The 12,725-nt window shown below is 33.5% G+C and overlaps 1 protein-coding gene across 1 annotated transcript; it reads right to left on the minus strand.

Moving 5' to 3' along the window:
• Positions 1–1,277: 1,277 nt before the first annotated feature.
• LOC129431335 (U8 snoRNA-decapping enzyme) lies at positions 1,278–2,783 on the minus strand. The gene is made up of 4 exons (XM_055189181.2): positions 2,538–2,783; positions 2,346–2,386; positions 1,987–2,212; positions 1,278–1,887 (listed from the first exon to the last, which is right to left on the minus strand). The coding sequence occupies exons 1-4, from the start codon at positions 2,664–2,666 to the stop codon at positions 1,681–1,683; spliced, it is 603 nt and encodes a 200-aa protein (XP_055045156.2). The 5' UTR covers positions 2,667–2,783; the 3' UTR covers positions 1,278–1,680.
• Positions 2,784–12,725: the final 9,942 nt, after the last annotated feature.

Consider the following 12,725-nt stretch of genomic DNA (forward strand, 5'->3'; position numbering starts at 1 on the left):
TGTTATGTCAAAACGTGTTCAGCATTGTTGAGCCCCACATCAAATTATTTCTAAATTTGGAGTAATTTGAAAATAAAATGTGTTTATATGTTGTTTTAATATGTGCAATGTTTGTGGAGCTGCAGTGCACATACAACAGATATTTGTTAGAGAGATATTAAGAAGAATAAAGTTTACCTGTTTTACCAGATATTTGAGGTGAGCTGTGAGCTGTACAATAATTATCTAAATAACTACATTTTTATAACTATACATAATATCACTATATTGTGTACATTATATAGCTATAGTATTATTTATTTTATAGTTGATCCTTAGTTATCAACTAAGGTAAAGCTACTTAAAACTTGAAACTACTGCGACCTCCGGAGGACGCAGCCTACTGAAACTAGACACAGCTAATGAGAGAGAAGCAGTGGAGCTCACGTTATCCGTCTCTCCTCAGTTACTGCAGTGGGTGGTACTCATTTGTTTATGATAAAGAGAATTAGGAACGCATCCTAACACGCTTATTGAAAAAGACAGGCGACAAACAGGGACAAAGTCGCTGGTTGTCTGAACGGGGCTTAACACTGATTTTTCTACTATTTTGTACTTTCTCCCAAATATGCACAAACACCAAGTCATTTGTAGGTTTATTTAATTGCTGCTAGTGCAATAAACATTTATTTTAAACAACAGCCAGCAATAAACCCGGGTGAAAAATAATTCTATTAAAAATATACTTTTAAAAAGTGTACTATATTTTCTACATTTTGTACTATTTTCGTCAAATCCAAGCATAGTTAAGTGTATTCAATCATAACTTCAATTATCTATTTGACTACACTTCAATTGTAAATAATATACTAAAATGGAACAACTTTTTTTTAAACTTTAAGTGCACTAAAATGCACTACTGAAAATCAAAATTCATTAGCAATTTAGCACCCTTACAGTATAATTGCATTGTATCGCCATTTTAATGGAAATACACTTAAAAAGGCATTGCAGCGCAAATTATAGTTATGTACATTTTGTGCGTACACTAAAAGTACACTTTTAAAAAGTACATATTAAATACTCTTTAAATAAAGCACAACAAGTAGAAGCATACTTGTTTTATATTTCATGTACTTCAGTCATATTTCTAATACACTAAGTATACTACTTTTTCACTTGGTAAGACCTGCTCCTGGAAGATGTCACAAAGTGCAAGCTGACAGCACAACCCTGTGACCATTGTAAGTAGTGCAAATGAGATGCGAAATACAGAAAAAATGTAGACAAAAGCTTCATAAGCTTTCTCCTGTTTATTTGTGTAACCTCACAAATTTTCATAAACAGCTCTGATATAATTTTAACATAATGGTGGTCATGGGATAAAAAAAGAAAGGGATTAAATACCTACTCATTTATCATATAATGCATGAATAATAAATACTCTTTATAGAGTTAAATTACATCCATGCATATAAATTATATTATTTACAGAAGGTTTACAATTAGAGTGATGTTTTATTAATTTATTTATGCTACAATTTTGCCCCAGGACAGTAAATTATAATAAATACACGAGGCTCTGTTAACAAGGTTAAGGTAAGTACACGGGGTAGTTCCTACTACCGTAGCTTTGGGAGTTGGGCTGATGCGAGATCTGCATGGCCCTAAGGTAAAAAGGCACCGCTGTGTAAACTCATGTCAGTGCGGATCAGCGCTGTGTGTGCATCTCATCTGCTCAGCCTGTCTCACAGCCTTATCCAGGTTCCCCTGGGACACCAAGCCACATCGCTGCAGGGCAGAGATCAGCTGGGCACGGGAGTTACTGATAAACGAATGAGACAGGAAATAAGGAAGACCACCTCCGTTCTTCAGAAAGTACAGTGGTACTCTAACCATACCCAACACCTGAGGCAGACATGAAACAAAAAATCATTGCACACATGTTGAGTGTGTATGCTTTAAAAAAATATAACTCAAATGAAAAAACTGAGCACATGGCTTTACCTCTAAACCATGATCTGTGGCCGTAGCTACAGCTGCTTTCTCTATCTCTTTCAGCTCTGACTCTGTCATCTTTTTGATGTAAAAGTGTGTGATGAGACGAGGGCAGGATGGAGCCAGGCACGAAGATATGTGGTCATCGACGCCCACTGGTATGGCCACGCCCACCTCTTCATGTAGCTCTCTGCTCAGCCCCGCCTCCAAAGTTTCTTTCGAAGGATTCACCAATCTACAGATCAAATACAAATGACTCCACACAGCATTTGTGTGCTCAGCAATGGCAGCTACATGACTGCATTTTTATAAATAACTACAAAAGCATTATTTAAAGTTTGTTTGTTCGTCCAGAAGAATGAACTCACCCCCCTGGGAAACCAAGCAACCCATCAAAACGCATCTGCATCTGAATGACAGGAATCTTGGATTCAGGTTTATGTTGCCCGGGCATTCATTTGTATGCTTTATTTTTAACTTCATGCCACGTTTACCAGCGCACCTGTCTAGTCGCACTCTTCAAATACAACTAAAAAGCTATGCAGCTGACTTAGTCTTACCAGAACTATATGTTTGATTGGTATTTTCCCGAAGAGTTTGGCACTGCAGTCTCCGTACAGCATAATGTGACATGCGTGTTTGTAACCTTCACGTGTCAACGCATCTTCTCTCGTTATCTGTTCCGCCATTACACGACAAGCGATGTAAGTTATACAAAATTATAAACAAATAAATAAACTGTAGTGACACCAATGATAATATGGGCGTGCTCACTGGTACTTGTTCGAGTACGTACGTCCTGTTCAATTTTTCAAAATAATAGTCCTCTTACAAATTAACGTCGTGTACCACCACTTTTTACCACCAAACTTTTTTTATACATTTAACAAACTAAGATTGGCAAAATTACAGATTCTAAAAGCTTCTTAAACTGTTTAAAGAGACATCCATATTTATTATGATTTTAAGGCTAAATATTTTTTTATCAATTTGTCGTTATTACAGTATTTTTAACATAATTCTGAAATATATTTTTTAACAAAACGTACCTTTGTTGTCCTATAGATGGCAGCAGTACGATTTAACTACTGACCATTTTAACAACTGAAATCTATTCAATTAAATATTTTAAGTGTCTATTGTTGCAAATAAGACACGTGAATAGATGAGGACTAACTAAAAAACATTAAGAAAATAGGAAAGACAAACAGAGAGGAAAAAATCGCACAAACAAATGAAGGAAAAACTGATTATTGCTTATCAATTTGCCTACTATTAGTACTACATATAAATCGAAATTAAATTAAATATTACGGTGGCCGACAAGTGCAAAACAACAAATCTAAAGTCAAAACAACAAAATAAAACCATAAATGCAAATTTAAAAACAAAATGCCAAGTCAAAAACACAACGACAAATCCAGTAACAAGTCAGAAAACAAAATAACAAATGAGAAAACCAAACAACAAATGAGAAAACACAAGGACGTGTCAGAAAATAAACTAACAAATAAGAAAACCAAACAACAAATGAGAAAACACAAGGACGAGTCAGAAAATAAATTAACGACAAATCTACAAATGCGCAAATGCATTTGTTACTGCTGATAATGGCAAACTCTATATATTTAAATTAAGTGAGGAATCAAATAATTAATACAGATTGGCAAGAAGAAAAAAAGATATGAACTAATTCAAACTAAAAGTAAACATGTAAAAAACGTCTTCAACATGGTGCCTGCGAGTTGCCTGCCAAAGCACATATAAATGCCATTTTAATATTTATTCATTTCATAATTTTATATAATAACTTGGCTGCTTTTATAACATGTTAAACAATGATAAAACATATCAACAAGTAAAATGAAATTAAATCAACAAGTAAAAGAAAAAGAAAAGTTTTGAGTAGACTATAGGCCTACTGTAGCGCTCCAGATTGTTTTATCCATTGTGGTGGGCCCTTGCTCACAAAAGGTTGGAGACCCCTGGCGTAGTAAATGCTTGTTCTGCCTCTTTATGCCGCTCTGAATCTGTGCCACCTGTGTATTACTGAAAATAACCCCTTTTATCCATAACCAGCGTGGGTGGCTTCAAAAGCATAGCCATAGCTGTTAATCCCTCACACGTGCACTGAATGTGGTATCATATTGCCAAATTAGTTTTCAAAGAACCAGCGAATTACTATAAACACCTCATGTACCATTACAGTGTAGTTCTACTACCAGGACTTTTTATGGTGTTCACAGTTCATTACACAGACTACTTAAAAATATTATGATAAACTGTAGATAAAAACATTGTCGTTAATTGTGGTTAAGCAAAATATTATTGTCAGCAGGCATTCAGGATGATGGTGTTTAAATATATGTATACAAGTTTAAATGTGTAACCAGTGCTGTCCAAATGTTGTAACCACAAATGCCTCCTGTAATTTATTTCATAAACAAGCTTCCAAATGTTCATAGAGTATTATAGCAGCCCAAAGGGAGTTGACGGGATTCGACGATAGCCGTACAGGAGCCTTACAAGTTTAACCATGAAGCTATCAAGTTTGTGTACTTGTTGTGTGTTGGGGAAATATACTGTTTCGCAACACTCCCTTCTTTCTCTTTTTTAAAATGTCTTACTTGTGCCAGTAAGACAGTGGAAAATGCAAGCATGATGCTAAGAATAATTAAGACATTTGGTGTCACATGATATAATGTATGCCAAGGCTGCTTCATGTTTATAATGAGTTTATATCAGAGGCGGACACTACTTAAGTATTTTTACTTTCTACATAAAAGTCCATTTTTAAGTATTTGCATTTTATCAGTGTTGTTCTTTGGAAAACATACATTTCAAAGAATATTGTCATAATTTTTACTCTATTACATTTCATAATTTCAAGTTTTTGGTTTATATTTAATATTTAAGTACATTAAACATCTAGTATTTTTTTTATTTTTACATAAGTAAAAAGTACTTTTGTACTTTCACTCAAGAAAAGTAAAAGTACACAATTGTTATGTAATTAGGTATTAAATCAATTTTAATATGCAATATAAAAGGAATACACAGAATGATTCTATGCGTTATAATGTAGTGAACATTTTTTAGTAAAGGAAAGTAAATTTTTTCCCAAGACAAACACTCTGATAAAGTACAGATGCTTGGAAAATTTACTTAAAAACTCAAGTAGTTTCCGCCTCTGGTTTATATTTTCAATGATGTGATCTTAGACTCTACACTGTAAAAAAAAATTCTTGTTCAGTTTAATTGAATTTACAATTCAGTTTAACTTTCTTGAATAGTGAGGAGTTGCTATAAATTATAGAAATAAAGTTGAATTAGCTTTCATTATTTCAAGTTTATTATTTAGAATTTATAGCAACTCACTAGTCAAGAAAGTTTAAATTAATTGTAATTTCAAGTTGATTAAACTTAAAAAAAGATTAAGGATTTTTTTACAGTGATGTGATGACATGACATGAAATTGATTCTTAATTTTGTTTAAAAATTATTTTTTTAAAAGCATTGATTTGTTTTAGTGGGACTTAACTACAGAAAAATAGATACAACCATGTGTGGAGAAATATTTTGAACATTTGGTGTACACTGTAAAAAGTAAAAGTTGGATCAACTTAAAAATGACTTCAGTTGGTAACGCCAATTTTTTTCAAGTGAAAACTTTCAGTTAAAAATATTTTAAGTGTTACAGTAATTTCTTAAAGTTTTTTCATCTTAAACTTTTCACTTAAAGTAAACTTCAACTAGCTTTCACTTTTTACCGTGTAGTGGTAAATATTAACAATAAGGTTGTTTTTGTTAACATAGTAAATGCATTACCTAACACAATGAGCAATAGTTGTTTAACATTAATATTAACATAATATCTGTGTTAGTTACAGCCAATACAATTGTTCAAGTGTCCTCCTGTATAGTTTAGGGGAGCATTTTAAAAGTATGCATTGTAATGCAATGTATATCATTTTGTATAAAAGTGTCTGCCAAATGCATAATGTAAGTTAGTACATTTTGCATTAACTAAAGTAAACACTTACAGGCTTACAGAAAATGCATTAGTAAATGCTAACATGAGCTAAGATTAATAAATGTTGTAGAGGTGTTTTTCATTTTTTGTTCATGTTATAGCTAATGCATGACCTAAGTTTAACAATAACAACCTTATTGTTCAATAACATATACCGTTAAAACTGTTGGTGAATACATAGCGATCCTGGTGTATGCTAGAGGCTACAAGTGCTGGCTATGTATACTGGGCTTTCAAAGTGAGCCATGTAAAGGTTTCCATCAATCCACGGGTCTTTGAAGCCATGCCTGTGTGAAATGTGACTCATTGTTAGGAGGCATTTTATATAGCAAAATGTAAGAGAGAATGCCAAAGACTAAATTAACATCCTTCTCACTTCACTCTGTCGTCCTAAATCCTAGTCAACATACCCATGGTCAATACAGTTTGTAAGAGACAGTAAATGAATTTGGAGATGTAAAAGTGTATTGTCAGGGGCTGAGAATTTTAATCGTATGTTATATTTATTGTATGCTGTGCTGCACTTTATTTACAAATTGTAAATATGATAAGAGATGTGTGTGAAGTATAAGACAGATGGAGAAACATTATGAGGGCTCATAACATTGTACTCATTTTGTTGACTTTATGTCTAACGCATGTACTGTAAATATAAAGAAAATATGTGACCCTCTCTGTAAAATCCATGCTAAAGTTAAGATTAAGAGCATCAACGTTTGATTTCAGTCATTGATTTCAATCTTTGACATGAACTTAATCAGAATTTAAGAAATTAAGGTCATTTTTCACCAAATGTTCTTTAGATTATGTGGGATGATTTTATGTAGAAGATAAATCACAAATTTTCACAGACAATTAACTGCTGTTTACATTGTCAAGTAACAAAGAAACGTAGCGCATTAATATACACTCTCAGAAATAAAGGTACAAACGTTGTCACTGGGACAGTACCCTTTCAAAAAGGTACACCTTTGTACCCAAAGAGTACATATTAGTACTTTGAACTGCCAAAATGTACCTTTAAAGGTACATATTTGTACCTAAATGGTACATATTAGGACCTTTTTTAAAGGGTACTGCCCCAGTGACAGCTTCGTACCTTTATTTTTGACAGTGTAGAAATGAAGTAATGTGGGGTCACAGGTGCATGCATTACATCAGCTGTTTAACAAAAGCTTCAAACACATCTCATCCAATCAGAATTCAGAGTCTGAACCGAGTCTGTTTTATAAAGTGGAGCATCCACAGAAATCGGGAATGCTGGAGTATGTCTGTGTTGACTTGGGGGGATAGTTCCCCCAAAAACGAATCGTCATTTACTCGCTTTCATGTTTTTACAAACTTAACGTTCAAACGTATACATTTCTTTGTTCTGATGAACACGAAAGAAAATATTTGGGAGGAATATTTGTAACTTAACTATGGAAGTCAATGCGTCTTCTGGTTGATTTGGTTACAAAAATTCCTCCCAAATATCTTCTTTCGTGTTTATCAGAACAAAAAAAATGTATACAGGTTTGTAACAACACAAGAGCGAGTAAATGATGACAGAATTTTCTTTTTTGGGTGGACTATCTCTTTAATGTGTTTTTAACTCATTCTCCATGTGTCCATCCACCCTGGGCTTTCTGCCAATGGATTGCGCCAGAATGGCTGGGTTATTCCTGAGCCCGAGCGCTTTCTAAGTTTAAAAGGTTTATGCGAGCTGCTGGCTATTGTTCTGGTGAAGGCGTCAGGGATTGTTACAGGGGATCTGGGGGGAGAGATATACTGCCGTCAAAATCCAGACTAAAATAGACAGACAGCTGTAGGTGCTCATATCTAGCCTGTGTTTTGAGTGTGTCTATGTGAGGCTGATAGGGTGGCAATGGAGACCTAACACAATGCAGATGGACAGGAGAAAATAGAGCTTGTGTCTCCATTTCCATTAAGTGACTCGCTAAAATACATTTTAGATCATGTATTTCTGATTTGTGATGATGGGATGGTTGGTAGTCCTGGGATTTAAATATCTGAGGTTATCATTCCCAACCATGGTAGGAGAAAAATCAGTAGGAAAAAATACTGCACTGTAAGATGACGAATTTAAGTAAACAGGTAGTCAGGTCAGATCTGGTGCATCTGTTGGGTAGATCACACACAGGATACTGTGTTCACTTTCGATTGGCATGGAAATGTATTTTCCCATCAGTTGTGTATGGGTATACAGAATGTGACCTCCCTCTTCTACTCCTGACCTGTTTGCCTTTGTGGTAAAATAGTGTGTGTGTGGATGAGAGCGTGATAATCTGTGACAACTGCTCAGCATGTGTAGGGCTTCAAACTCTGGTAACAGAAAGCTTTGATTCAGGTGTAACATGTCAGACCCTCCTCTATGGCACAGGACGTTGTAATGAATTGCTGGATGATGTAATTCATTACAATATTTTTCCTGAAGCCACAACAAACATAAACAAACTTAAAGGGGTAGTTCAAAGAAAATGATGTCATTATTTATCTACTTTCATTACTTTTTTGTTCGGTGTAAACACTTTTCACATTCTATGACTAGTTACATACATAAATCATTGACATAAAAATATTATAGTGAATAATTTCCTGCATCCGAAATCGCATGTACTGTGACAGTACGTGCTAAATTAAAGTACCTACTCATCGACCGTTAAAACAGTACTTTATATAGTATGAATATGGGTAGTGTGAATGAAGTTCGGACGCAATGCATCCGCCATGTTTATACATCACCAGACATATGTCGTCATAACTTCAAGTGAGCTGTTAAATTGAATGATGTTAAATTTAACCACAATGGACAGGTATGTATTGCAATAGAGGCTTGTTACTCCTTTCTGATATTTTTGAATATGACGACGCCTTTCCTTCTTCTTCTTTGGGTGACTCCTCTCACTGAGCTCACAGGATAGTAAAGTGTCCATTACATGCACACTTCAAATCTTGCTGATAGTAGGTCATCCAGGTACTTTTCACTATACGGTTTTTCTAATATTATTGCTGTGTCCCAAATAGCTCTGAGTAGTGCAACATTTGAGGGGAAAACAATTTGTAGTATAATTTCGAAATTATTGTGGACATTATCGAGGGCACTTATTCAATCCCACAATGGACTGCAATAATGAGTGGTAACCAATTTCAGTCACTCATTCAAGTGGACTATATTAGGGAACTTATGTAGGGAGTGGATGAGGTGATTACAGTAATTCAGTGATTGACATAAATCTAACTTTAAAACTCCTATCAGATCAGCATACAAAATAAGTGAAAAAAATAAAAATAAATAAAAAATAATAAATCAAAGTTACACATTATTTAAAATAAAATTCAAAATGTATTAATAATAATACATTTCTTTTGCATCGCACAATCTTAAAAGTATAGTTTGTTTTATGCTGTAACAGATCTAATACTGTGTTGTAGCATTTAAATTATTTTATTTTTACTGCCTTATTTAAAAAAAAAACATCTTGCACTGAATATCTTAACATTTATCAGGAAAATTGCTAGGAATGTCAAGCAAAGAAACAACAAACAACTATTAAAGTATTAAGCTGAGAAAAGATGTTGTCCATGTGACTCTTGTGTTCTTTTCATGTGTGAGAAATAGACAAAATAATAATTTAGTCATGAGAGCTGGAGTCATAAATACACTGAAAAAAATTATTCATTCATTATACAATTAATTTTTTTAAGGTAAGTGGTCGCAATCGCTACACTTAAACAAAAAAATTAGAAAAACAAAACAAAAAACTTTCGTTTAAATGTATCTTAAATAAATTGATTGCAACCACACTGTAAAAAATACTTCGCTGCCTTTAATTTTTTGGTCAAATCAACTCAAATTTACAAGTCATGTCAACAGAGATGAGCTGTCACAAATTATAAAATATAGTTGAGAAAAGTCAACTTAATTTTATAAGTTATAACAACTTACCAGTAGTTATAACAACTCATCTCTAGTCAAGATAAATAATAGTAAGTTGAAATGACTTGTAAATCCGAGTTGATTCAAAAATTTGATTCAAAAATTTTAAGGCAGTAAAGTATTTTTTACAGTGCACATTCCTTAAAAATTTTGAGTAAATTGAATGAATCATTTTTTTTCAGTGTAGTTAGTCTTTACGAATAAAAAGTCACACAAGTTTGGAATGACATGATGGTGAGTTTCCAGTTATAATTATTCATGTACCTAGCCATGCACAGTATCATATATAGTGAAATGCTTTGTACAGCACACTTTTAAAAAATTCTGTAGAAATGACAGTATTACTGGCAACTGTTTCCCAGTAACTTACTGTAGATCAAAATGTATATTATTTACTGGCAGTTTGTTAATTTATGACAGTTTGTTTAAAGTTAAAGAAATGTTAAACATTGACAAGTCTTTATCTTTACAGAATAAAACTTGCCTCATGCAAAGCATTCTGGGAACCAAAATCTGAATTAAATAAACTGACAAATGTAAGATGTCTGGTTCCCAGAATGCTTTGCATGAGGCTGTTATTTTATAGTTTCTGTAAAGACAATGACTGTTTAATGTTCAATTAAAGGAATATTCCATTTTCTTAAAAGAAAAATCCAGATAATTTACTCACCACCATGTCATCCAAAATGTTGATGTCTTTCTTTGTTCAGTCGAGAAGAAATTATGTTTTTTGAGGAAAACATTGCAGGATTTTTCTCATTTTAATGGACTTTAATAGACACCAACAATTAACACTTAACTCAACACTTAACAGTTTTTTTCAACAGAGTTTCAAAGGACTATAAACAATCCCAAACGGGGCATAAGGGTCTTATCTAGCCAAACGATTGTCATTTTTGACAAGAAAAATAACAAATATACACTTTTAAAGCACAACTTCTCGTCTAGATCCGGTCCAGCGCGACCTCACGTAAATGCGTAGTGACGTAGGGAGGTCACGTGTTACATATATAAAACGCACATTTGCGGACCATTGTAAACAATAAACTGACACAAAGACATTAATTAGTATCAGTTGACATACAACAACGTAGGAACGGTCCTCTTTCAACCACTTGTAAACACTGGGACAGAGTTTCGCGTTCGTCTTCTGTGACCTCTTTACGTCATGACGTATTGCGTGGGGTCACGCTGGCGCATCACGACCGGATCTAGACGAGAAGTTGTGCTTTAAAAGTGGATATTTTTTATTTTTATTGTCAAAAATTACAATCGTTTTACTGGATACGACCCTTATGCCTCGTTTGGGATTGTTTATAGTCCTTTGAAACTCTGTTGAAGTGTTTAGTTAAGTGTTAATTGTTGGTGTCTATTAAAGTCTATTAAAATGAGAAAAATCCTGCAATGTTTTCCTCAAAAAACATAATTTCTTCTCGACTGAGCAAAGAAAGACATCAACATTTTGGATGACATGGTGGTGAGTAAATTATCTGGATTTTTCTTTTAAGAAAATGGAATATTCCTTTAACATTAAACAAACTGTTGCCAGCTAATAACATAATTTTAAATCTAAACAGCTGCATTATTACAGCATTTTTTACTGTGGCACTCTTTCCACAGTATGCATTAACATTATATACACTGTTAAAAAATGTAAATCATGGTCCAAAGCTAGTACCCTTTAAGAGGTCCTAATATGTACCATTTCGATACATTTGGTACCAATTTATACTTCTGAGGTACTAACATGAACTCTTAAGGTGCAAAGGTACCTTTTAAAAGCGTACCACCCCCGTTACAGCTAGGTTCATATTTGAGCATTTTGTCGGAGTGTACACAATAAAATAATAAAGAATATAAAGAAATCTGAAAAGCAAACAATTTAGAAAAATTTGAATGTTTATTTTGGTTCCTTTAAGCATACATAATCAAATAAGCATACGTTTACTCTGTTGAAGGGCACTGTGACATCACTATTTATATGTAGGTGAAACAGATTGAACTATCTCAGTGTTTGATCACTGGCTGATTACTCTCAGTAATTTTTAAAGGAAACAGAGGACCGCCTCTTTAACCACAAACTCATGACAGACAGCATGGCTATCTCTACATGGAATGCTGGGTATTGGGAACGGGAGTTGTATTCTCTTCTATTTTTGGACTACAGAGTGGGCTCTGGATTCTGCTAAAGGACACTTATCTCAGCTTTACCTCTCAAGGTCGACAGCTTCTGAGGCGCCAATTTGCCGCAGAGGTTTGCATTGTATCAGTAACCAAGTATGAATGTTATCCAGATCTTGTGTTAAATTAAACATACCATTAGTCTTTAAGGTATAGTGTGTTATGGAGAGCCAGTAATGTCATCCATTCCCAGAGCTCAGTCTTAGTCTTTTCACGATAAATAATGAATCCATTCATAAACTATTAAAAACATTCATCTAGAATCCTGTGCCATAGAGATTCAAATATTTTTCACATTTCAGGACATATAGGTATACATGTAGCTATATAACTTACAATCAAATAAATCAAAGTTACAAATAATTTATAACAAATAAAAAAAAATCCTTTCAGATCAGCATACAAAATAACATCAAAATAATAAAACAAAGTTACAAATAATTCATAACAACTTTAAAAATATGTTTATCAGCATACAAAATAACATTAAAATAATAAATGAAAGTAACAAATAATTCATAACAACTTTAAAAATATTATTAGATCAGCATACAAAATAACATCAAACAAATAAATCAAAGTTACAGAAAATTC

This window comes from Misgurnus anguillicaudatus, chromosome 13 (genome assembly GCF_027580225.2).
Source record: "Misgurnus anguillicaudatus chromosome 13, ASM2758022v2, whole genome shotgun sequence".
NCBI classification, from domain to species: Eukaryota; Metazoa; Chordata; class Actinopteri; order Cypriniformes; family Cobitidae; genus Misgurnus; species Misgurnus anguillicaudatus.

What these genes read in the sequence shown, in the direction of transcription:
- LOC129431335 (XM_055189181.2), bottom strand. Translation starts at nt 2,666, where the DNA reads ATGGCGGAACAGATAACGAGAGAAGATGCGTTGACACGTGAAGGTTAC. An exon ending in CAATCAAACATATAGTTCTG is followed by an intron (nt 2,387 to 2,537) that starts GTAAGACTAAGT and finishes CCTGTCATTCAG; the next exon opens with ATGCAGATGCGTTTTGATGG. An exon ending in TTGCTTGGTTTCCCAGGGGG is followed by an intron (nt 2,213 to 2,345) that starts GTGAGTTCATTC and finishes TTTGATCTGTAG; the next exon opens with ATTGGTGAATCCTTCGAAAG.